At 39.2% G+C, this 23,259-nt stretch overlaps 3 protein-coding genes across 3 annotated transcripts; 1 reads left to right on the top strand and 2 right to left on the bottom strand.

Annotated features, from left to right (window-relative positions):
* Positions 1 to 515: 515 nt before the first annotated feature.
* LOC137802670 (complement factor B-like) lies at positions 516 to 8,282 on the bottom strand. Its single transcript, XM_068600715.1, has 18 exons — positions 8,225 to 8,282; positions 7,179 to 7,385; positions 6,910 to 7,095; positions 6,644 to 6,820; positions 6,216 to 6,302; positions 5,897 to 6,036; positions 4,388 to 4,532; positions 4,061 to 4,189; positions 3,841 to 3,951; positions 3,602 to 3,733; positions 2,636 to 2,733; positions 2,116 to 2,248; positions 1,787 to 1,925; positions 1,538 to 1,614; positions 1,342 to 1,442; positions 1,029 to 1,158; positions 840 to 889; positions 516 to 689 (listed from the first exon to the last, which is right to left on the bottom strand). The coding sequence occupies exons 1-18, from the start codon at positions 8,280 to 8,282 to the stop codon at positions 516 to 518; spliced, it is 2,274 nt and encodes a 757-aa protein (XP_068456816.1).
* Positions 8,283 to 10,173: 1,891 nt separating this feature from the next.
* On the top strand, positions 10,174 to 15,259 carry chek1 (checkpoint kinase 1). The gene is made up of 13 exons (XM_068600836.1): positions 10,174 to 10,239; positions 10,673 to 10,787; positions 11,293 to 11,401; positions 12,006 to 12,070; positions 12,153 to 12,222; positions 12,323 to 12,511; positions 12,928 to 13,032; positions 13,145 to 13,228; positions 13,315 to 13,393; positions 13,495 to 13,663; positions 13,788 to 13,919; positions 14,116 to 14,217; positions 14,853 to 15,259. The coding sequence occupies exons 1-13, from the start codon at positions 10,175 to 10,177 to the stop codon at positions 14,946 to 14,948; spliced, it is 1,380 nt and encodes a 459-aa protein (XP_068456937.1). The 5' UTR covers position 10,174; the 3' UTR covers positions 14,949 to 15,259.
* A 421-nt stretch (positions 15,260 to 15,680) lies between these two features.
* On the bottom strand, positions 15,681 to 22,913 carry LOC137802363 (V-set and immunoglobulin domain-containing protein 10-like 2). The gene is made up of 12 exons (XM_068600166.1): positions 22,844 to 22,913; positions 21,678 to 22,031; positions 21,313 to 21,588; positions 20,136 to 20,411; positions 18,903 to 19,190; positions 18,567 to 18,824; positions 18,190 to 18,480; positions 17,610 to 17,963; positions 16,621 to 16,743; positions 16,499 to 16,523; positions 15,998 to 16,098; positions 15,681 to 15,826 (listed from the first exon to the last, which is right to left on the bottom strand). Exons 1-12 carry the CDS (start codon positions 22,911 to 22,913, stop codon positions 15,681 to 15,683), a joined length of 2,562 nt encoding a protein of 853 aa, XP_068456267.1.
* Between the last annotated feature and the right edge of the window lie 346 nt (positions 22,914 to 23,259).

Raw genomic sequence — 23,259 nt, 5'->3', positions numbered from 1 at the left:
TTGGTTTTGCTGTGATGATCCAACGTAGGGGAAACGTGTAGAACCTCTGACAGCAGTTATTTCATGTCAGGTCAAGTCCTTAGTATCATATTACACATTGCTGCCATAAAGCCAGCTCTTCAAATAGTTTTGCAGCTGTGGGCTCAATCATCCTACTGTCCTATCACTAATCTTGATCGACTTAATCATTGGGATTAACAGTTTCATATTGATTTATTAACTTCCTCTTCACAACCTGATTGACCACTGAAAATACTAAATACATGATGATAAAGCACAGAACTATTTGCATAATCATAATTGTGCATTTGAAGACAGGATGATGCAATGTATTGTGAACATGTGTATGTGTGTGTGCTTTTGACAGGATAACGTTATCTGACAATGGGATCTTTTCATTATGAACGCACAGTCTGAGAAAGCAAAATAACATAAAACAGTGAGCTTAAACATGCAGTATACAAATCCAGAATCTGAAATGCAAAAGCAAGGTACAATATACAAATATGTTTTAGCTATAAAAACCGAAGTGGTGCGTATTCATCCTGGGTGTCATTTCCAAGGATTGATTTGAGGAAAGGGACAACTTTGAAAAGATTAATATGGAAATCTCTGGAGTCCGCATTTGACTCCACGAGACCATCATTCGCTTTGCACAGATCCTTGGTTCCCCAGCTGACCAATGCAACCTGTGCAAGAAATTGTTGGTTAATTGACACGATCAACAAAAACCTACATGGTCAAATTACATAATCACATTAATTTCATTGTATTTTCCTGTTGCCAACAGATGGAACTAATTGGTGATATACTGTTGGATAAAAAAAACCTCTGTGTACCTGTATTGTGCGATGCTCATACTCCTTGAACACAGCACCTCCAGAGTCACCTGTCCAAACAAACACACACATGGTTACACACAAAATCTACCTTGAATCCTTGATAATAATGCGCCTGGTCTGCCCCACTTTATCACAAAAGATATTGCTGCCTCTCGTATGCGTCTGTGTGCTGGTGAGGGAACATACCGTTGCATGCTATATGATCTCTTTGATGAGCCAGGCCACCAGTGCACAGGAAGTTATCCGTCACAGCTTCCTTTGGTTCAAGAGTTGTTATGCCTGGAGCCCCCAGTGCATGACGGATGCACTCATCTCTCTGCATTAATGAGATGGAGAAAGAACCATAGCTCAGAATGACTTGTTGGTTTGGAGTAAATAATGAGGAAATCGCATGCACGCGCGTGCACGCACACGCACACACACACACACACACACACACACACACACACACACACACACACACACACACACACACACACACAGAGAGAGCTCAACTCACATTGTCACCCAGCTTAGCATAGGCCTCTTTTACTGCTACAAAGTTTCCTTTCTTGGTCAGGAAATTGAGTTTTTCGAGATGATTCTTTAACAGAAGATTCTCTGTAATAAGAAAACACACAAATACCAGATGCTGTGAAGATATTTGATTTATGAAGACCAAGCTGTGTTACAGATTGTTAGTCGATTTACCTCACCTTGTTCCTCGCAGGTGGATACGCCAACCAGTTTTAGAGCATCACTGGTCTCCTGAGTGCAAGGTATGCAAATAGGTCTGGATGAGAAATCAAATAAAACAAAATTACATTTAACTATCACGCCTATAACGTTGTCACGAGGACAGAATTCATTTGTTTACTAGTTTGTGCATGTGTATATTATTAATAAACCCCCAGGCAGGACTGGTCATGTAACATCAAGTCTGAGTGTGAATGACTTTTTCTTACCGAGCATTAGGGGAGATTTTAACATCTTCCTTCAGTTGGATGAGAGCCACATCATAGTCATAGAACTCTTTCACACCCTGCGCCACTTTTGCATTATTGTTGTATTGTGGGTGTATTTTGAATGTTTTAACTTTTTTCACTGTAAAAGAGATACAATCAAGTGTTTGTATTTGGTTGTTGTTGACAGAAGTGAATTACAGAAACATTTTGTCCAAATAGGGGTTTGTTTTGACCCCAAAACTTCATCAAAGGAAATACTGTCACACCTATTGTGTTAGGTTGACATAACTCAAGAAAAGTGGCACGAGTAAACAAACACGGATCATTACCTCTGCCCTGTCCATCATCAATCTCAACTGTGACGTGCTCGGGCAGATCTCCAAATTTGAAGCAATGAGCGGCAGTCAAGATAAATTTAGGGGTCACCAGAGAGCCTATGCAGTTACTTGGAAATCCTTCATTCTTAAAGTTTAAAAGACAGATACATATATGATATACTTTATGGCACAGAATAACACCACTTTAAAAAACAACAACATGGACAACACAGCATGCGGTACATAATTAAAAGCGTTTTATAAAATCCTACGTCTGAAGGTCTGTCTCCACTGTGTTGTCACAAGGCCCGATTGTTTTTTAATCATTTTGTTAGTGTAAAAGTATATTCCTTTTAGTTCCCTAATTGCTGTGGTCGAATACATATTATACAGAAAATACAAATTTACACATTCTCTATATTTATATCATTCTTCTAAATCATCATGTAAAATATTCTGATTAACATATTCAGCTTTGCAAACATATTTCAGAGATGAATCATGAAGTTAAACGAAATACTGAAACATTCACCTGGACAGAAATGAATGCAAACCATGGATACATTTCCCTGCCGCCTTTATCAGAATACTTGTGATGAAGACCACATAGACCCTGGACTTCTGTATCATCTGCATGAAGAAAAGAAATTAATGTTCATGCCAGTAAATACACACACACACACACACACACACACACACACACACACACACACACACACACACACACACACACACATTTATATATATATATATATATATATATATATATATATATATATATATATATATATATATATATATATATATATATTAAACCATTACATACATTAAACCTTTCTAGAGACAAGATGTGTCTCAAAAAAAACTATTTTCATAGTTCTTTCACATTTTTGGGGTTTCCACTGCAAAATCATTATCAAAAAATGTTGTCTTCTAGGAAAAGGAATTGGTGAAATAATAAGATTAGAGTCTACAGCCGTGTTAGGCTTTGAGCTAATTCCTAACATTAGTATAGGGAACATGTTCGCAGTGACAATGCTAACATGTTGTTTACCATGGGAGTTTAGCGTGCATGATAACATCTGCTTATTAGCACTAAACATAAAGTACAGCTGATGTTTTACAGATTTCTGCTCATAAGCCAAAAATACTTGACCAATAAAAGTGTTAACCTGATGATGGGACAAAATAAAAGTAAATATAGTAAAGTTATTACAATTTATCATGAGGTGAACATGAATGTGCTTGTGGCACTGAAGTTAATTCAGGAGATCACCATGGTGCTCAAGCTCAGGGTAACATGAATGTTTTGAGGGCAATAGTCTTTTAGCTATTTCAGTCTCTATCTCAACTCGATAGACATGTTATATATATATATATATATATATATATATATATATATATATATATATATATATATATATATATATATATATATATATAGTTTCTCAAATCCCTATTGTCAGCATTATTCCATCAAATTGTAAAAGATGTTTACCAATTATGTCGTCAAAGATCTTTTCTAACTTTGTAATGTCCATCAATCTGAAGTAGTGCTTTGCACCACCTGCTGTGAGCCGCTGCAGGTCAGCATCGAAGATATCAGTTCCAATGGCAAAAATATAAATGTCTGCAACAGAAGGACATGCCTGCTAGGCCTAATTGTATAACAATCAAATGTTACTGACAATAAAGCATATTTGCAGCTGGGTGATGAAAATCTTAAATCAAACCCACCCAGGTAGTCGTCTCTTGATTCAGTCCCCTGTTCACCAGTGTGGTTCATGTAGACCATACTCTTTATTTTTTTAACAGTAGGTTCTGGTGATCCGCCCATATTATAAGCACCTGAAATGAAACAAACCAGTGTGTTAAAATGATGTTCAGCAGATGTATTTGATATGTAATCATTAAATTGGAAACTTCACTGCTGAACAAGCAGGGTGGCTGATATTACCATCTGTAAAAAGGATGAAGACATGACGATGTTCCTTAAAGACCTTTTTTCCAACTCGTAGCTCTATGATACTCATTCTCTCCACGAATGTCTCAAAGAGGCTGGTTAGATCTGTTCCAGTGTTTTTGTCTTTGAATCACACACACACACACACACACACACACACACACACACACACACACACACACACACACACACACACACACACACACACACACACACACACACACACACACACATACACACACAGACACCAACAGTAAAGCGTAGGTCAAGCTGTGTATTCAAACAGTATTTTCAACAATATTTATAATTTATTTAACTCACCTCCCACTTTGAAGTTTCTCAATTCATCTATGATGGCCTTTAGTTCTATTTTCTTATCCAAAAAATCAAGAATGTTGACAACTTCATACACTTCAGAGGAGAAAAAGACTATTTCATAGTTTGGAGACACAGAAAAGCTTGAAATCTGTGAAGAAATAAAGCAAACCAGTTAAATACATGTGGATATAATTGTTGTATTGTTTTACCTTTTTTTTAAAAAAAAAGCACACACATGCAAACTTGTCAAACTGCTGTAAAATATTTTGTCGATGCAACACCTCCGAATGCATCAAACTGCTTATGGTTGTTATTTTGTTGAGTAATTAATACATTATCAGCAGAAAGAGAATCTCGTAGTGTGCACTGACAGCGAGCCAAGGCACTCCTGCCAAAAAGCATCAGTCAAGATTATGACATGTAATTCATAATGCAATTCACTTCTAATGGCCTGTTGTGCTGGCAGCCAAATGGAGTTGGATTATGTTTGTACATGTTGTGTGCAGTGTGCCAAATGTGCTTCTAAAAGTGTGTCAGACAAAGTAAAAGGTTTCTTACGTCAGGCCCTACAAAAATATGATACAGTTTATGGCTTTAAATTGTGAAACCTACTACCGATTAATATATGACAGTAACATACACAAAGCTAATGCAGACATTTATTTATACGTGAAGTGTAGTAACAAAGTAATAAAAGTGTCTGTTTCAGATGTATGGAGCCCGAAGAGTAATGCATTAAATAAATAAAAAAGCCATTATGAAGTAAAGAATCACATGAGTCAATCAAATTATACAATACAGCCATGAAACTGAAATAGTGCTGTACTCATTTTAAACTTGGTGCATTATAATAAAACGTTATATCATCCTCCTTCTTTTCAAAATACTATTTTTATTAAATTCAAAATGTAACTAAAAGTCTGGGAACAACAGGGAAAAGGGAGCTATATTCAACAGGGAGCTATATTATTGGCTATTAATTTGATCTGAATGAGCGGCAATTTATTTAGTACATTTGGGTAGAACAATGAATTTAAGGTATACTTAAAAGTCCCTCAATATATTTATACATTATATTAGAGAGAGAGAGAGTTATGTTTCGGACCAATGAGTGATAGTCTTTCTCTGTCATGCTGAATACAAACTCTAACGTGTCATTGTATTACAAGATGAAGTGATTGATCAAATGTCTCGAGTAGTCCCACTAATTGATATATTCCTAACATATTTGAACAACTCAGCAAATTGATTGCCAGCATCCATCAACAGTCAGTACTTTCACCCCATGTGCATCCTTTAAACTGAGCCCATAATCAGCGAAAGCAATCTTACATCTCCAGTGGCAGCACGATGTTGCTGACTGTTTGCAATTTCAGCATATTATAAGTGAGGCTATTCTGTGAGGATTGCCCTATAAAAAAACTGTCTGTGTAAAATGTATTGATGCATAATTTGGAATAAAACTCACTTGTCTCGCATCTTTAATCAAAAGGAAAGCTTCTTTTTTCTTACCTTTGAAATAAGTGTTATGATAGCGTCTATTGCTTTATTGACGTGTTTCTCTTCGATGCTCTCAGAAATATCCACAGCAATATAGATGTCAAGCGTCCCATTTTTGGAAATCCTGATTGTTCTCCCCTCCTGCGTGTCATCTGAACAATCCACAACAAACACTGTTTTTGTACCATACATATTCAATTACATATTAATATGAAATTGTTTCTATGGAGAGAAAATTATGAGGCAATAAAAGTTAGATTGATATCTTTAGAACTCAGGTCGTATGTCATAGAGCATGTGAGTGCTTTGATGGAGTTAATAATTGGCTTACCCAAGGGCTCTAAGGTGGTGAGACTGTCTTTGATTGCGCTGCCAAATGCCTCTGAAACCTCCAGAGAAGTGTCATAGGTGTGTCTGTCTGCGAGAAGCAAAGGCCACAAAAACTGAAATTTGTTATAATTGTGACTCGGTGAAGTAATACTGAAGAAAAGGCAAGATGAAATGAACACCAAAGGCCTAGATCTACTCTGTTGTTCCTGCATCCCTCCACATAGCATCATCTCTGCTGAATTACGCATCTCAGACCGTAAGTAGGTAAATCAACAGTCACAGACATCCAACATGTTAACCCAGAAGACATCACCAGTTTAATAACCACCACTCCCATTCCCATTCCTGTGGTCTAGAAAACCTGTTAATGGCAAAACTTTGATCAAATGATCCTGAATGTGAACAATTTTTTGTAGGTATCTTTCTTACAGTAGCATGCTGGCTCTTCGCCGGTCCACTGGCCGCTCTCCTGACACACTCTCTCTTTCGACCCGACCAAAATGAGGTTGTTATTGCAGCTGTACTGCACTTTATCGTCAATACCGAATATGTTCCCGTATCTTGAGGCGCCAGCTGGGATTCCCGGATCGGCACAATTGTTACTTGCTGTGGTAACAAAAAAGATCAGAGATGATTCATATAAGATCACCATTGAAGCTATATCCCAAACCTGAGTGTGGCGGTTTAGGACTTACCGTCATGACTACAGATGGGAGTGGAGCCGCTCCACTTCCCATTTGGTAGGCACACACGTTTGGATGAGCCTCGCATTTTGTATCCAGAGTAGCACTCAATGGTGGTCTCATTGTCCACAAAGTACCTCTCCTGAAGAGGGGAGACGCTTCCATACTCCAGTACAGCGGGGTCAGGGCATTCAACAACTGCAAAACAAAAGGATTTGAGGAGGGGGGATTTGAGGAGCAGGCAGCCTGATGTGAAGAAACATCGGCATCACGTCACTCACCCTTGCATCTCTGAGGGACAAATGTTTTGGGCAATGGTTTCCAGCTGCCATTAGTCTGGCAGACGCGGGCCAGAGCGGGATATGGATAGTAGCCCTCAGGACACTGGTAGATCAACAAGCTGCCTGTGTCCAGCTGCTTAGTCAGTGTGTAATCACCTCCTTCCATTTCTATTTTCTCCTGTGTGCAACTACAATAAACTTCACCTCCTGAAAAATAAAAGAACATTTTGAAGCATAGAGTAAAGTGCATAATTTAGGATTTAATAATAAGTAATTCATTTCACAAGCTGCTCCTTCACCACATAGGTTTCTTGCCTTTCCGATGAACAAAACAATATTTATGCTGTTGGCACTATGAACCACACACTTTAGGAACATGAAATTGTTTTGTTTTTTTTGTGGGTTTCAATCATTACAATAAGTAAAGCCACAATTTAATATACAACAAAAGAGAAAGACTGAAAAAGCATAGGTAGAAGCATAATGCTTGTATATTCCTATCCTAAATTTGTATGAATTTAATCAGATAATTAATTTGATATAAAGAAACAAAATAAAATGATAATTATATATACACACATTTTATTCACACTTGTAATCCTCAAACAATCCTTTTGAAAATCAAAAATGAGTTGACCATTCTTACATTCATGTAAAAATCACCTTGCATTAAAAAAAAAAAACCTTTTAAAAACAGATGATCAATTTTATTGTATTTAATTTTAATTTCCGTTTCAGAAGGAACACTAACTGGAGACAACATATTGGATGGATTCGTCCACTGGAATTATACTTTCGTAACTGTTTTCAGTAGCGGTTGTAAAAGTCTAATTGTTATTTGCTTTGTTGTTTCTTAAGCTATTGGCCACAAATCCTGTTGAGAATTATTCCAAGATTTTTTTTTTTTAAATAGAACATTTACATGTTTATTAGTTCTAACTAATTTACTAAATCTCAGCTCGACTTTTTCAGCAAATAATACATTGACATTTTGAAAGTAAAATTGACATATAAAGTATATATCGTCTGACGTAAACGTAGCTCACCCATACAGAAGAGACAGGAAAGTGCAGTAAGCCAACTCCAGTTTACTGAAAATCCCATGATGAACCATATACTGGGGTTCAATATTAAAGTGAGAAGATTTAGCAGGACCTGTACATTTATTACAAAAGTGACAGTGATGTTTCTAAAGAGGGGGTGGTATCACGAAGACCATCCTGGTACTTATTAACTTTACGACAAATAAAAGGAAATCAATAGTATGAGTCACAGAAACCACATGACTTCCCGTAAATAGGTAACATTGCATTTGACTTTAAATTCAAGTAATTAACTCTCAATCAACTTGACTAGAAACAAATTTTATTAAACAGCAATAACTGATGATACCTTTTTTTTGTATCAAAACTCATCGAAAAGAAAAATGTAAAAGGAAAATAAAACTACTTCACACTTTATTTGTGAAAGCCTCTAAATGAATTAGTGCAATTCAGTTCAGTTTACCGGTTAGTTTTTACTTTTGTAGTCAATTTCTAATCTGTTTTGAAAAATCTCAGTTCTTTGTGTCCTGACCTGAAGTAGGTTTCTGTCCTGGATTTTCCACAATGTGTACACACACAGTGTCACATGTTGCATAAATAAACAAGAGTTGTGAAAATTCAAAAACTTGCTTCATTATTTCCCAAAACCTGCATGCACTCTTAGAAATTGCTTATTTACACATTGATTACAGCTATTGATTGAATAGCAATACTAGACAGGTTTAACTGATCTTCCTTACTTTGTTCCGCTAGTTACTTAGTCAGCAGACTTATTTACAAGCTGTGAAATACTTTTTGTGAAAGTACTATATATATTTTATCATTAGCTTATGTCTCTTTTTGGGGGGTAATTTTAGCTCTATGATCAGACATTCATAATTGATAATAAGAGGCATTCACATTTTAATACAGGTTGATTTGTCTGTTCAGTGAAGTCAGCTGTATTACATATATTTTAATGTATCACGTACACTCTTGTCTAAAGGAAACACAATGTCCATGCAACACACTCACTGCAGTTACTTGCCTTGTGTTAAGTGTAAATTTACACTCACATAATCTAACAGACGTATTTCTCCTTTGACTCTCTAACACCACCCGCTGGACAAACTACATCACTGGCAAGGCCTTTTACAAAGTCCACAGTATTTGTTTCATCCAATATGCATCTAATAATCTAATAATATATTTTGTCGGATCTTTACACTTTTAGGAAGTTAGTCTCTTGAACCAGGGTACCTAAAAAACCGTTGTATTACTGCAAGTACATAGTACATAGCAATGAAAAGAAAAAAAGAAAACTATCAGTTGCATTGCAATTCCATCAACTCCTATTTGTCCCAGACCCAGACGTCGATGTATAGTTTGCTACAATTTTTTAAGAGAGCACATTCTGATGATTGTGCAGATAGGGGGGTTATCATCTTTATAACTATTAGTATTAATTATGATTTATTACATGTGTATTACAAAGTTCATACTTCCAAGTTACAGTTGCATGATGTAGAAGTTAGAAAATAAGAAAAGAGAAGCGCGGACCGCAGGAAAAAGCTGTCGCAATGTGATTTTCTACCGTGCAGCAAACGAAGAACGAATAGCCGAGAAAGAGAGAAAAGCGAATTGAAACACACCAGGAAGAAACATATGCGGAAGTGACGTCTGTGGCGGAAGTTATCGACAGTAAAACAACAACGCGCCAAATTTGTGCTAAATTCCCTGTTGTCTCAGACGCAAGACGCATACAAAAGTTTGTCTGTGCAAATATATTTGGAAAACGCGGCTGCACGAGGAGAACTGCGCAGGTAAGAAATGTGTTTAGCGGTGAGTTGACGGCATGTTTCTGGTTAACTTGCTTGTTCTGTTTAGTTCGCCTCATGTGAGTTAATACAGCGCAGTTACAGGTGTTTGTTTTTCTATGACAGCCTGAAAAAGGACTGTGTTTCTGTTTTTAGCATGGCTGTTCCTTTTGTGCAAGACTGGGACCTTGTTCAGACGCTGGGAGAAGGAGCCTACGGAGAGTATGAATCATCCACACGGCATGAATTACATCAACAAGAGTATAACACAACATATACAGTCTTCTCATTACAAAAGGACTTTCTTGTCTTTTGAGTTTTAAACTCGGGGAAACCACAAACGCAAACTTCCATTAAAAATAAATATGCACATTAAAATGTAAGAGCTCTTCATCTGCAAATGTTCTAATAAGTGAAATAAATGTCATATGTATACATTGCACAGATAGTTTTAAGCACATTCAAGTCAGAAAACTAGGAAACAGTTTCACAGCAACACAGTTTAGCTTGTGGCCCTGCTTATGTGATGCTATACATCAAATTGTTTGCATTATGTTTTTTCTAAAAGAGTAAGAGCTGACATCTTAAAGAACCCTCGCCAGACTGTCCCTTTTAATACGCTAATCCATCTATTTTTGTGCATTCATGGTTGCAGAGTGAGGCTGCTGGTGAACAGACAGACTGAGGAGGCGGTTGCAGTGAAAGTGATCGATACATCTCAGGCTAAAGAGTGTGCTGAAAATGTCAAGAAGGAGGTCTGCGTCCATAAGGTAGCTCATTCAACTTTAGTAAAGTTAGTAAGACTAAAGTCTGATAGAGCTATTAATTGTCTTTAACTCAGAATCAGAAGTGTTTATTGCCAGGTACATTTAACCTACGAGGAATTTGACACTGAACGGTGCATACCAATAAAGACATAGACATAGAATAAATCAAAAAACTGCCCATTAGAGTAGCTAAAACAGAAGAGATTTGTATTTGATAGTAGAAGACTGATAATAACTGAGAAAATTGCCTCGTCCATTACATTTAACTGCTCGTAAGAATTTAAACTGGAGCTTAGATTAGATCTCAAACTTTGTTGTAGCTTTTTTAGATTTAACTTGCACAACACTCTCACAGTGCAATTGATTAAACTATGTGTCTTATTATTTTGTATTATACATGTTACATGTTATATTTGCATGTATTGTTATTGCTATACATTTTTAAACTGGTAATTTTCTTGTGTGTTCGTTTATGTGCACTAAGTGACATTTCGTACTGTTCTGATAGATGCTCAACCACGCCAACATCGTACGTTTTTTTGGCCATCGGAAGGAAGGTACGACTATGTATCTCTTCCTGGAGTACTGCACCGGAGGAGAGTTGTTCGACCGAATCGGTGAGACAGACGACTGCCGATGGAAAACATAGAGCTGCTGTCTTGGCGGGCGTAACCAGTAATGTTTTTCTAACATTAAGTTCAAATATGCGATTAAAATTGCACATATACAACTTCATCATTCAATCATCTCATTAAACGACTGTCATGCCAAGAATATTAAGGATTCTGTTTTAGACCCACAAAATAAAAACCTAAGCTTCCCATTGATATCAGACTGTTACATTTACATTACTGTGTTTAACTTGCATTGATGCGCCAAAGTTAAAGAAAAGTCCCTTCTAACGCAAAGAGACTTTTGTTTTTATCATTAACAAAGGACTCCCAAATGAGAACGGAATTATGATACAGCAACACATTTTGATTTAATCCCAGGCGTCAGCAAATTTGTATTTTTCTTCTCTTTTTTAATAATAATTGACAATGTAATGTACACTGGATAGTTGGGTGGAAGCATCTCCTTATATTCTTTGCGCTTTAAATGAAAATGGATTTAAAGAGCCTAAATGTAAAAAAAAAAAAATTGACAAAATATCATAGAGTATTGGCTGTATTTGGATGGTTGTAATAAAGTTATTTGATCGTTCTCTTTCTTTTATTTTAGAGCCTGATTTGGGGATGGTGGAGAAAGAAGCCCATAGACTTTTCCAGCAGCTGATAGCAGCGGTGGTGAGTGACACAAATCTGTTTGTTGATGTGACCTTCTGCACCCGTTTCTGCTGTTATTAAATTCTCAGTTGCACTTTTACAGGAATACCTTCACAGTGTTGGAATCACCCACAGAGACATAAAGCCAGAGAACATTTTGCTGGATGACAAAGGTAAGAAAAGACAAGGTCTATCAAGGTATAGAATGAACGTTTGGTTTGCATTTGTAATAACCATCATCTGCTGTTGTCCTTTACCTTTTTTTTTTTTTAGATAATCTCAAGCTGACAGATTTTGGCCTGGCCACCATGTTTCGTTTCAAAGGACGAGAGCGTCGTCTGAGTCGTCTCTGTGGGACTCTTCCATATGTGGCTCCGGAGCTTCTCGGCCAAACAGAGTACAAAGCTCAGCCTGCAGATATCTGGGCTTGTGGGATTGTCCTCACTGCCATGCTGGCTGGAGGTAAGATCACAAAGTCTGTGTTTACAGGGTGATCGTACCAACGTCTGTAGTCCAGTACAACACAACACAATAGCCTCTCTCCTTTTTTAGGCAAATATGTAAATCATACAAAAGGCTGAATTATCGTAAAAACACAACCGTTATCATACACCTGACAATGTTGACCATTTCATAAGTGCTCTGAGTTCTCTACATCTTTGGTAAAACATTTATGAGATGCTAATGAAACTGTCCTGCAGTAGATGTGCACATGTCATCACTGATTGGACAACAAACCTGAAGAGAAAAGTTAAATGTGACTTCAATAAAGCTCCATTAATATTAATGGATTTTGTAGCCCCGAGACTATTTAATAAAAAAAAATAAAAAATAGCATTTGAACTAAATTTAATAAAGTATGATTGCCTCTTTTTCAGAGTTGCCCTGGGATCAGCCGACTGAGAGCTGTCAAGAGTTTTCAGACTGGCTTCAGAAGAAAACATACCTACCTCCTTGGAAGAAAATACAACCAATGCCTCTTAGTGAGTTCCAAATTATACTTTATTAATTCAGTTTAAATACTATTTTTTTTTAAAAAATCCATTAATATTAATTGAGGTTTAAATTTAAGTCACATTTAACTTCTCTCTTTAGGTTTGTTGTCCAAGTTACTGCTGGCCGCTCCAGATGCACGCATCACAATCGCAGACATACAGAAAGACCGCTGGTTCACTCAAGGCAAGTTTAACAATCAGCATGATACAATCAATTTAACTTTAAGTTCAATGTTCACCGCACTGATGTCTGTCTGTGTATCTCTGCAGGTGTAAAACAATCGTCTCCGGGCTCAAGAGGGAAAAAAATTCTTCAGTCAGACGTGGGACTCGCATCCCGCACCAACAGGTCGGAGCGTTTTGTCTTTTTTATTTCAACTTGTGTGTATTTGTTTTTGTGCCCACAATCTCAAGACTAAGTCCCCCCCCCCCCCCCCCCCCACCCCACAGTGATGACAAGATGCAGTTTTCCAGCTCCCAGCCTGATTTTGCGGCAGGTGGCTGGGAAGCCACGTTGATCATCGGCCAAAGCCAGGGCCAAGTCAGCTTCTCTCAGCCAACCAAGCCGGAGCACATGCTGCTGGGTAGTCAGCTGCTGGGCACACCGGGAGCTAGTCAGGTAACTTGCATACTCGGTGCTACATTGATAAGTCATTTATTTATATAATATATCTCACAAAATGTGGGAAATTTATGTTTTAGGAAATGCTGCATTAATGCTAACTTCTTCCTTCTGTGTGCAGTCACAGTGGCAGAGGTTAGTGCGGAGAATGACTCGTTTCTTCACTACTGTGAATGCTGACGTCTCCTTATCTGCCCTGAAAGACGCCTGTGATGGTCTGTCACTTGGCTTCAAACTCACCTGCACCAATCAGGTACGGAGCCGTTTACAGAGATCAAAACTTTACAGAAGTTAAACGCATGCTTCGATGGGTAGAGAAGAGACCTCCTGCACCACACAGCCAGGTTGCAGGTTACCTGTTGCAGTACTTGCACACACATGCACGCCACTTCTAGCTGCAGAATACCATAATGCTCGAGAGTCTAATGAGCCTCCCTTTTCCTCTGTAGGTGACGGTGAGCACGCTGGACAAACGCAATAACAAACTAATCTTCAAAGTCCACTTGCTGGAGATGAACCGGAGGGTGCTGCTGGACTTTAGACTGTCTAAGGTGAGTTTTAGCTTTTTTAAATTGGTATATGGATTTTTTCTTATAAAACTGAGACACTGAATTGAGCTACTGAACCACAGAAAAAAATGAAATGTTCAAGGTGAAGATGCAGCCAAATCCTTTTTCAGAGGAAGCAATTGTTTTTTGGGGGGGGATGCTGCAGTGCAGCAGTACACCAGTTTATTTTCTTTCAGTTATTTGCCAGTTTATCACAGCTCCCTCATCTAATATAAATATGCATTTTTCCTAAAAATGTATATGTAAAATAAAGCTGAATCAAGTGACAAACTAACTTCACAAAAAGGTATTTTCATAATTGGATCAGTGTTAAATAAATTAAAATAAAATACCAATGGACATTATCTTTTTGTCAGCAGGAAGGAATATACTTTATAAAATGCTTTATTTAGATTTTCCTTGATTCATGTCGAGCTGAAGTTTCTGGATGAGTCACAAAAACTGTCCAATCAAGGATTTACCCGTTAGTCATTACGACCTCATGATCACACCTCTTCGTTCCTGTGTAAAAGGTTTTATATTGAAAACTAAATGTACCAGAACTGAAAGACATAAATGGACATGTTTCCCCTTTTGGTCCAAACCAAGCGAACTAAACTACTCTTAACTGTTTCCAGGGTGACGGTCTGGAGTTCAAGCGCCTCTTTGTGAAAATAAAACAGAAGCTCGGAGACATCATCAGCACTCAGAAGATTCAACCCCCCGTCGTATGAGTGACCTCCACAGAGAAATGCACTCTGCTTTGGACATTGGGGGGAAACCTGTAGATATATAGCTGTTCTACTGATATTTTAAATGTTTCCTGCTGTTCTCTACACGTGTTTGTGTTCTCTTGCACTTCTTTTCTTGTGTGAACCAGTTAAGTATTTGAGGCCAGGAGGGAGAACATTTTTGTTTGAGGAGTTGGTCATTTGCTTCAGTGTTCAGTGGTATGCACACATTGGGAGAGAAGCAAGTGTTTGTGTGTGACTAGTTATGATTGTTAAACATGATGCAAGTCTTGAATAAATTATTTTAAAAACAACACAGTATGCTAAATGTTTTTTGACAAATGATACAATGATGATGATGAACACCAATGAACAAAAACTGAATTTTAAGGTTGGATTTGAGGGGAGCCCGATGTTCAGTCTCCATGCAAATATATATATATGTATATATATAAAAGCCTTTTTGTGTGACATTGTTAGATAGCAGGTGCTGTTCAAGTGCTTTTAAATCATGGTTTCCTGGTTAAAAACAACACTGTTGGCTGAGCAGTATACATATTTAATGTAGAACCCAATGGATCAAAGTTTTGTAGTGAGAGCTATATGTGAGGAGAGTGTGTAACTTGTTCACTTGCGAGCCAAGTTAAAGGCTACATACTAGAGCAAACTCTAGGAAACTATTAATTCAGGTTAAATTACAACCAAATAAGTCTAATATATGTATGTAGGCGTAGTCTATGATCCTGTGACGGTGATTGTGACACTGACGGGCTCATTGTCCTCTCCAGGGGCAGGGGCTTGGCTGGCGGTGGGGATGGGGGTGGCACTCCGTGGTGTGGTGGTGAGGGGGGATGCTGCCCGGGGTAAAGCCATGGTTGGACCTGGAAAAGAGTAATGTAAAAGTAAAGATTCAGCATCAGGACTTAATTTCGTGGTTTTCAAAGTATTTTAAGTTTTCAAAATAATACCAACTTTTAACACACCAAAAAGCAGTGTGGTAACTGACACATCTTTAGGTTTACATGAACTTGTGTGTGATGGGTTCATCTTACCTGGACTGGATAATCCACTGATCTCTTCTATTCCTCCCTCCGACCTGCCTACCACTTCATCCTCTGGAAAGTTGATGTTTTCCCTCGACTGGCTGTGCTGCCTGGACATAGAAGAAGAAGAAGAAGAAGAAGAAGAAGAAGAAGAAGAAGAAGAAGAAGAAGAAGAAGAAGAAGAAGAAGAAGAAGAAGAAGAAGAAGAAGAAGAAGAAGAAGAAGAAGAAGAAGAAGAAGAAGAAGAAGAAGAAGAAGAAGAAGAAGAAGAAGAAGAAGAAGAAGAAGAAGAAGAAGAAGAAGAAGAAGAAGAAGAAGAAGAAGAAGAAGAAGAAGAAGAAGAAGAAGAAGAAGAAGAAGAAGAAGAAGAAGAAGAAGAAGAAGAAGAAGAAGAAGAAGAAGAAGAAGAAGAAGTTTTCACGGCATGTCTGGTCAAATAATTGTCTGCCGACAATTGATAACGATAACACACTGCTGGTATTAGATTTATACAGTAAAACAGATACTCACAACCCAAACAGCATGTCGTGTATTCCTGGGAGAAGAAACACAAAACATTAATGCAACATAATGGGCCAATGGCAATAATACACACAATATTATTTCAGTCATTAGGACTGTATGGGACTCACGAGGATTGTTGTTGCGGTTGCGGATTATGTACACCAGCAGCAGCGCTGTGAGGAAGGCTGCAATGAGCATCCCGCCTATAGCTGCTCCAATCACAGCCGGGTACACATTGTAGCGTGGTTCCGCTGCAACACATCACAGTTACACATTGCAAAATAGTACACCTTTGAGAAAAAACCAGAGAGTTGTGGCACTTGATAAGTGTTTTATATAGATTTTTCATCATGTTTCAGCTCCCTGTAGTGGTTCTCAACCCATGTCAGCTCAGTTCTTGTGAAATTGAACAGATTACTTATTGCTTGGAGATGTTATCTTCACTGACAAAAATATAATTAAGTTTTGAAAAAGGATTTAACACATTCTTCTTCTTACAAATGAAAAGTTAAATTCATAAAAAAATACTTTGTTTTGGCGTGCACCGTGACTAATTGTCACTTCTGGATTATCTGAATCCCTGACAGTACAGGGGTTGAGAATCACTGGCCTATCCTCTCCTGACCTACAAGCCTTTCTGCACCCTAAAATATCACCTGGCTTAGCACTGAAATTATGCTATGAATGATACAATAAACAGAAAGAAGCACACAGGCCCAGTTAGAGCAAAGGCAAGGAGCAAGGCATGCAAAGAGGTAAACAGGAAGTGAGTGAAAGGTGTGTGTGAATGTATGTGTTGTTGTTTGTGTCTAAGTGTTTCACCTAAGTGGATAAAAAAAAAGAAAGAAAAAAATGTTAGACGGTCATCGTAACAGCAATCACAACAAGAAACCAGCATCAACTATGTTTGAATAATAACCGAACTCACCTGTCACCTTTTTTAAATGTCCCATTATTATTTGCTTCTCATGCCTTTGTCCGTTTTAATTTAATTACATTTTTTATTTTTATCATTTGTTTGTAAATCATCCCGAACTCAAGCGCCTGTCTATGCTCAGTTTTCTGCCTGATGTCCCATATCTGATCACACTTTCCTCACTCCATTCACCTACTTTACCTGGAGTCTTTGCTGTAGAAGGATGTCCAACGGTGCGGTGGTTGACAGGTGTGATGCGGAACTGGTAGGTAGCGGTCGGTGTCAGTTTCCCTACTGTGTGACTCCTGACCTCTGGGTCCTGGATAATGTTGGAGTACCAGACTGGTGGACCGATCCTCTCCTCCGTGTCCTTCTTCGAGTCATTGTTGCTGCCTCTCCTTCCTGGTCGCTCTGACACCCATCTGTGCTGCAAGATGAAAGCTGTCCAACCTCCTCCTTCTTCGTTCTCTACCTGCCACTCCAGCTCCACCTCGTTACGCAGTCGGCTGTTGTACATCACGATAACCAGGGTGGCATTAGGCGGCATGGGGTGCCCTGTTAAAGAGACAAAACACAACCAATAAGTTGATCTGTTTCGTATAGCCCTGTCTATAACTACAACTTGATGTTTTTAGAGTTTGGTTTTGTACACAGGGATTGCTGTTATCTTTGTTTATGCTCTTCTCGTGTAACTCGTAGCAAGAAAGTGACCACATTTCTCAAAATTTTAAACTATTCCTTTAAAAAAAATCTGTCTATAAGACAAAAAACAACAACTTACTCTTAACCACTAAAGTGACATTGATTTCAGTTCCTCCCACTGCGTTGGAAGTGGAGCACCTGTACTCGCCACTGTCTCGAGTCTCATCCGTGTCTCTCACAGTCAGATTGGCCCATGCAGATGTTTGCAGTAGTCCATACTTTGAGGTGTCTCCAACGCCCACACCCTGATTGTTAAACCAGGTTATTTCACTGACGGGAAGGTAGTTGGCTCTCAGGTTGCAGGTGAGCTTCACATCGCTCCCCTCATACACAGACACAACTCTGCGCTGCGTCAGCAAAACAGGAGCCTCTACAGGCGACAATAAATACATTAATTAAATAACGAGTTGTATCGGCTATTTTCCTGTCATGTGTGTCTGATAATGTGCAACTGACCCAGTGTGAGCCTGCAGGTTTTGGTTTGGACCAGAAGTGGATGCTTAGCATGGCAGGTGTAAGGTTTCCCGTTGCCAGCAGTGCCGTAGCGAATAATCAGGACGTTGGAATTTTCTTCCCCGCCTTTGCCCTGGCCATCTGGGCCCTCCCACCACACCAAGGCTTTCGGGGCCCCGCCATCCCAGGAGCAGGACAGCATGAGATACTGTTTATTGTTAGTCACATAGGCAAAACACACCGGCTCTGCAGGGGGAATATCTAGTGAAGGGGAAGAGGTTTAAGTGAGATGTGGACAAAGAGCATAGAAAACTTCCTGCTTTGCTTTCTGTGTCTTACATGTGCGTGTGCTGCACTCTGTGGGTTGTTTGAGTGACAGGTGGGAGCCCATGCAAGTAAACAAGCTTCCGTTAGAAGTCAGGTCTTCAGGCGGCAGCAAGATGGCGGTGTTGGTCAGTGGATTTGTTTGTGGCCCTGTGTCGGCCTCCTCTTGTCCCACTTGGGCCAAGGGTCTGGTCCAGTGGAGAGAGGGAGAGGGTAATCCACCAGGCCAGGAGCAGAGCAGTCTCACAGAGGTGTGATTCAGAGCCGGCTCCACAGAACAGGAGGGGGAGCCATCGGGTGGGTCTGTGGGGATAAGATACAGCATAACGAGGCAGTGATGTGCACAGTGGGGTTTACACGAGGTCATCTGGATCAGAGAAAGTGCCCAAGGGGCTACAAGTATTCAGGAGGTTGAAACATCTTACCTATATCATAGAAGAAACACGAGATATCTTTGTATTTACAACTTTCTCTTGTGATAGAGCTGGGTGACAGATAAATGTCACCCATAAGTCAGTATGACAAAGCATGTTTTCTCAATTGTGAAATATTGCTTTCTGTCTCTCTTAGGTGATGCGTAGGTAAGACACATCAACTGATTATCTAGCAGAAATGCAAAAGAAAACAGGAGAGCAGAATGACAAGTATCGGCCTTCTAGCAAACCGACACTTGCCATGGCTGTAACATCACAGCGAGGTACCTGCCAGAGAGTCCCACCAACTTTCCAAACGGCCCGAACAGGAGAATAGGTCTGCAGCACTTCCACTCTCTGCTGTGTGTGCGCATGTTGGTGTGTGTGTGTGTTGGTGTGTAACTGAATGTGGATATGCATGTTCATTTGCAAGCTTTGGTGTCTGTTTTGAAGTCTAAGTGAATATAAGGAAGTTGAAATCTGAGAGAAATTGCAATAAATGGAGTATGGGTGATTAAAACAGAGGAAGCAAAGGGGGTTTCTGCATAACACTAAACACAGGAGAGGTTTAGGGAAAAGTGAAAAGATCAGTTGTGTTTATGAGGAGATTCAATGTTAATGAAGATAAAAATCAAAGGCGATTCAGGGCCTTGATTTATGTTTTCTTTGTCTTGTGCTAGAAATGTCAAATCCGAATGATCATCTTGTTACTTTTACACTATTTAAATTCATTTGCAGCACCAAGACAGAAGAACACAGGTTAGGTCTGAGTGGAGAGGCTCAAAGAGAAGTAGGAGGACTTATGGCAAGGTCCGAGGTCAGAGGTCACACTCACAGTAGACCGTCAGGCTGATGGTTTTTTTGGAGCGGGTATTGAGGTAGGTGTTCTGCGCCAAGCAGGCGTATTCGCCAGTGTGCATGCGGAGGATCTTGGTGATGGTTAACTGCGGCCCCGTGTAGACCTGGGAGTTGTTGTAGAACCAGACGTACTGACTGGCCGGGTTGGACTGGGCTTGACACAGTAAAGAAACAGTCTCTCTCTCCAGGGCTGAATATCCACGCTCTGTTATGCTGTACGGAGTCACGTCTATCTGAGGGAGGTCCGGGCCAACTGAGGAGAAAGGACATGACCACACTCAAGATGTGAAGGACGCAGACATGTCACGCACATGGCTGACAGAAGACATCCTTCTTTGTTGAAAGTATTGAAAGTATTTGCAAGTATTTAAAGTATTCGCTCGTCCTCTGTACAGTCTGTCACAGCTCAGGTAGTTCAGAAGGTCAAACCCACAAAAGAATTAAGCTCCTTGTCAGTAATTCATCAATATCATTAGCACCCCCCAGATTATATATTATATCCCTCTCCAAAAAAGTACATTTTGACAAACTAAATATAACTAGATCAAATTTTCAACTAAATGTTGTTTCAAAAGCCTTCTCAATCCTAATGAAAGTCAAAATTAGATGTTGTTGTTGGATTATAAGCAATCAAATTTAAATATGCTGTGGTTTCACAATATTATAATTAGTCAAAGTAAAATATCTATGCACAGGTTGCAATATTTTCGTGAACAAATACTGAGGTCTTGACCTCCTCCTCAATGTCAGGAGGTCTGTGACTGTCTTTCTGTGCTTCAAATTCAGACCACTGGAGTTTAAGTATTAACATAGACAGGGAAAAGCAGGTTCAGTAATGCAAGCCAAAGCAAAAACAACACATCTTTCAAATGCCAAGAGAACCGAAGAGAAAGAGTGTTTTAAGCAGACAAAAGCCGACCTATGATTAAAACATGAAACAGTGTGAGTAATGATTTGTCAAAGTTATCATTCAACGCATGTTACATGGTGACATTTTCGGTGTGTGACACATAGACTATTGAAGATGTGTGTCCTCGCAGTTTATTGATTACTCATTTCAAATGCCAAAGAAATGAAAAAAAAGACATTAAGCATGAAAAGATTGCTACCTTAAACTGTCATTATGGTTCTAATTCCACCCTAAAAATACTCACAGATGGTATCCAGCCATAGCCGGTTAGAGCTCTCGCTGTTGACGGCGTTGCTGGCCACACAGCGGTACCAGCCGGTGTGGTTGCGGTTGATGTTGGTGACGTTGATAACACTGGTGTTGCCTTGTGCAAAGGTTGAAATGTTGCCGCTGCGCGTCTCATGCTGCCACACATACTTGATTGGTCCTGTCCCATTGTCCAGATTACAGCGCATCCACATTGTCGACCCCTCCACTGGAGACACATCACTCATCAGGAGGTAAGGCTTACTGACGGGAACTGCATTCAAGACAAAGTCACACATGTAGGAATGTAGGAATCTGTACTACGCCCCAAAGGTAAGTGTTTCAGAGCACAGGGAGTCTTACCTCGGACAGTGAGGTACACGTAGTAGTAGAAGACCTTGGGCTCCTGTTCTATGTCATAGAAAGCCTGACAGGTGAACAGGCCGTGTGCAGCCACAGGCAGTTTCTCGATGCTCACAGCTGCACTGTTTGAGATGACCGTGAGCTGTCCGAGAGTCTCGGCCAGCTGCTGGATCCTCTGTCCTTTACCCAAATTATACACCACGGCCTTGATAGCGTCAGTTCCGGGTTTGGTGAAGCTCCATATGTACATGTCTGGTAACGTGGCGCCGCACTCCAGGATCACCGCTTTACCCACCACCCCATACACACTGGTGTCCCGGTACACCACCTCCCAGTTGGGATTGACCTTCACCTCTGGAAGAGGGGGAGGATACACAGAGAAGCAAACGTGTGTGTGTGAGTGAAGGAAAAAGAGATGACGGTGTCGAGTGCCCTGTCAGTGTTCAGTTTCAGGATTGATTACTCTGTAAGTTTCAGACACGCTGTTTAGTTTAATAAGGGATTCCAAAACAGATAACAGGATACAAATTAAATTGATAAACAATCTTTTTTTTAGCTATTCGCTTTTACTTTTACCTCCAAAAGGACTTTCTGTGCAGTGAACTTTGTCCAAACAAAATTCTTCACATGAGAAAAACAAAACATTTTTGCTTTTATTTACGATTATCTTAGAATTAAATCCTGACTTGACTAGGGTAATGTAGCTATGAATATTAGCTAATAGCAGGTAAAATAGTATCAGTGACAGTTAACATAAATTCCAAATATATGTTACATTTCTAAACAATATTGCCACTATATGTTTTTTTTTTTACTGAAACATTATGGATTTCAATTGTACATATCATAGTCACAAATCTAAGCGATCCTTAGCAAACCATTTTGTTTATGTTGTATATTTTTTATTATAAAAAGAAAATTGTTGATATATAAAAAAACAGTCTCAAAAATTGATATCAACCTCCAATATCAAGTATGTGGTGCTCTACTTCAAATATTACATTTGAAGAACAGAATTGAAAGATTCTACAGAAAGTCAATAAATGATTAAAAAAAAAAAAAATGTCCAGCAGCTGTTTTCATTTGTATTTAATCATAATTTAAGTGACGCTAAATGGACAACCAATATTTAAGTGCAACTGTATGAATCCAAAGACAATCCTTACCTAGTGTCTTAGAGGTGACCAGGCTGGAAGGTAGAAACAGAAAGGCCAGCCCTAGCAGTTGGGCCACCATGATATCATGATGATCCTGAGTCCAACAACCTCTTTACAAAAAAAAAAAAGAGGAAACACAACGTTTTTCGGATCACAAAAACTGCCTTTTATCAGTTTTCATCTGATGCCCGAGGACGCATCTTCTCCTCTCTCCAGTCCAGAATATTCTTGGAGAATCCAGTTGCAGGCACTGACTTCATTAGACTGAGAGTAGGAAGGGACGGAGGCTCACCAAACTGATTTGGGCTCAATTATTCATGTATTTTTCCTTTCTCTCCATCCCTTTATTCTTCTTTCTTTCTCCTGCAGGGTTAGAATAACACGCTGATACTGAGCTCATCTATTATAGACACATGGGTGGACAG

Source organism: Clinocottus analis, unplaced genomic scaffold (assembly GCF_023055335.1).
Source record: "Clinocottus analis isolate CAN_PGR_092001 unplaced genomic scaffold, fCliAna1.0.p SCAF_5, whole genome shotgun sequence".
Classification (NCBI taxonomy): domain Eukaryota; kingdom Metazoa; phylum Chordata; class Actinopteri; order Perciformes; family Cottidae; genus Clinocottus; species Clinocottus analis.
Note: the sequence above shows the minus strand (reverse complement) of the source record. Positions and strands in the feature narration are given on the sequence as shown.

Coding starts and splice junctions, on each gene's coding strand:
- LOC137802670 (XM_068600715.1), bottom strand. CDS start 8,282: ATGGGATTTTCAGTAAACTGGAGTTGGCTTACTGCACTTTCCTGTCTC. Junction 1,159..1,341: donor ATGCTAAGCTGGGTGACAAT/GTGAGTTGAGCT, acceptor TCATTAATGCAG/AGAGATGAGTGCATCCGTCA. Junction 890..1,028: donor AGATCATATAGCATGCAACG/GTATGTTCCCTC, acceptor TTGTTTGGACAG/GTGACTCTGGAGGTGCTGTG.
- chek1 (XM_068600836.1), top strand. CDS start 10,175: ATGGCTGTTCCTTTTGTGCAAGACTGGGACCTTGTTCAGACGCTGGGA. Junction 12,223..12,322: donor CATTTTGCTGGATGACAAAG/GTAAGAAAAGAC, acceptor TTTTTTTTTTAG/ATAATCTCAAGCTGACAGAT. Junction 13,033..13,144: donor AATACAACCAATGCCTCTTA/GTGAGTTCCAAA, acceptor TTCTCTCTTTAG/GTTTGTTGTCCAAGTTACTG.
- LOC137802363 (XM_068600166.1), bottom strand. CDS start 22,913: ATGGTGGCCCAACTGCTAGGGCTGGCCTTTCTGTTTCTACCTTCCAGC. Junction 19,191..20,135: donor CATCAGCCTGACGGTCTACT/GTGAGTGTGACC, acceptor TTATCCCCACAG/ACCCACCCGATGGCTCCCCC. Junction 18,825..18,902: donor AGAGTGCAGCACACGCACAT/GTAAGACACAGA, acceptor CCCCTTCACTAG/ATATTCCCCCTGCAGAGCCG.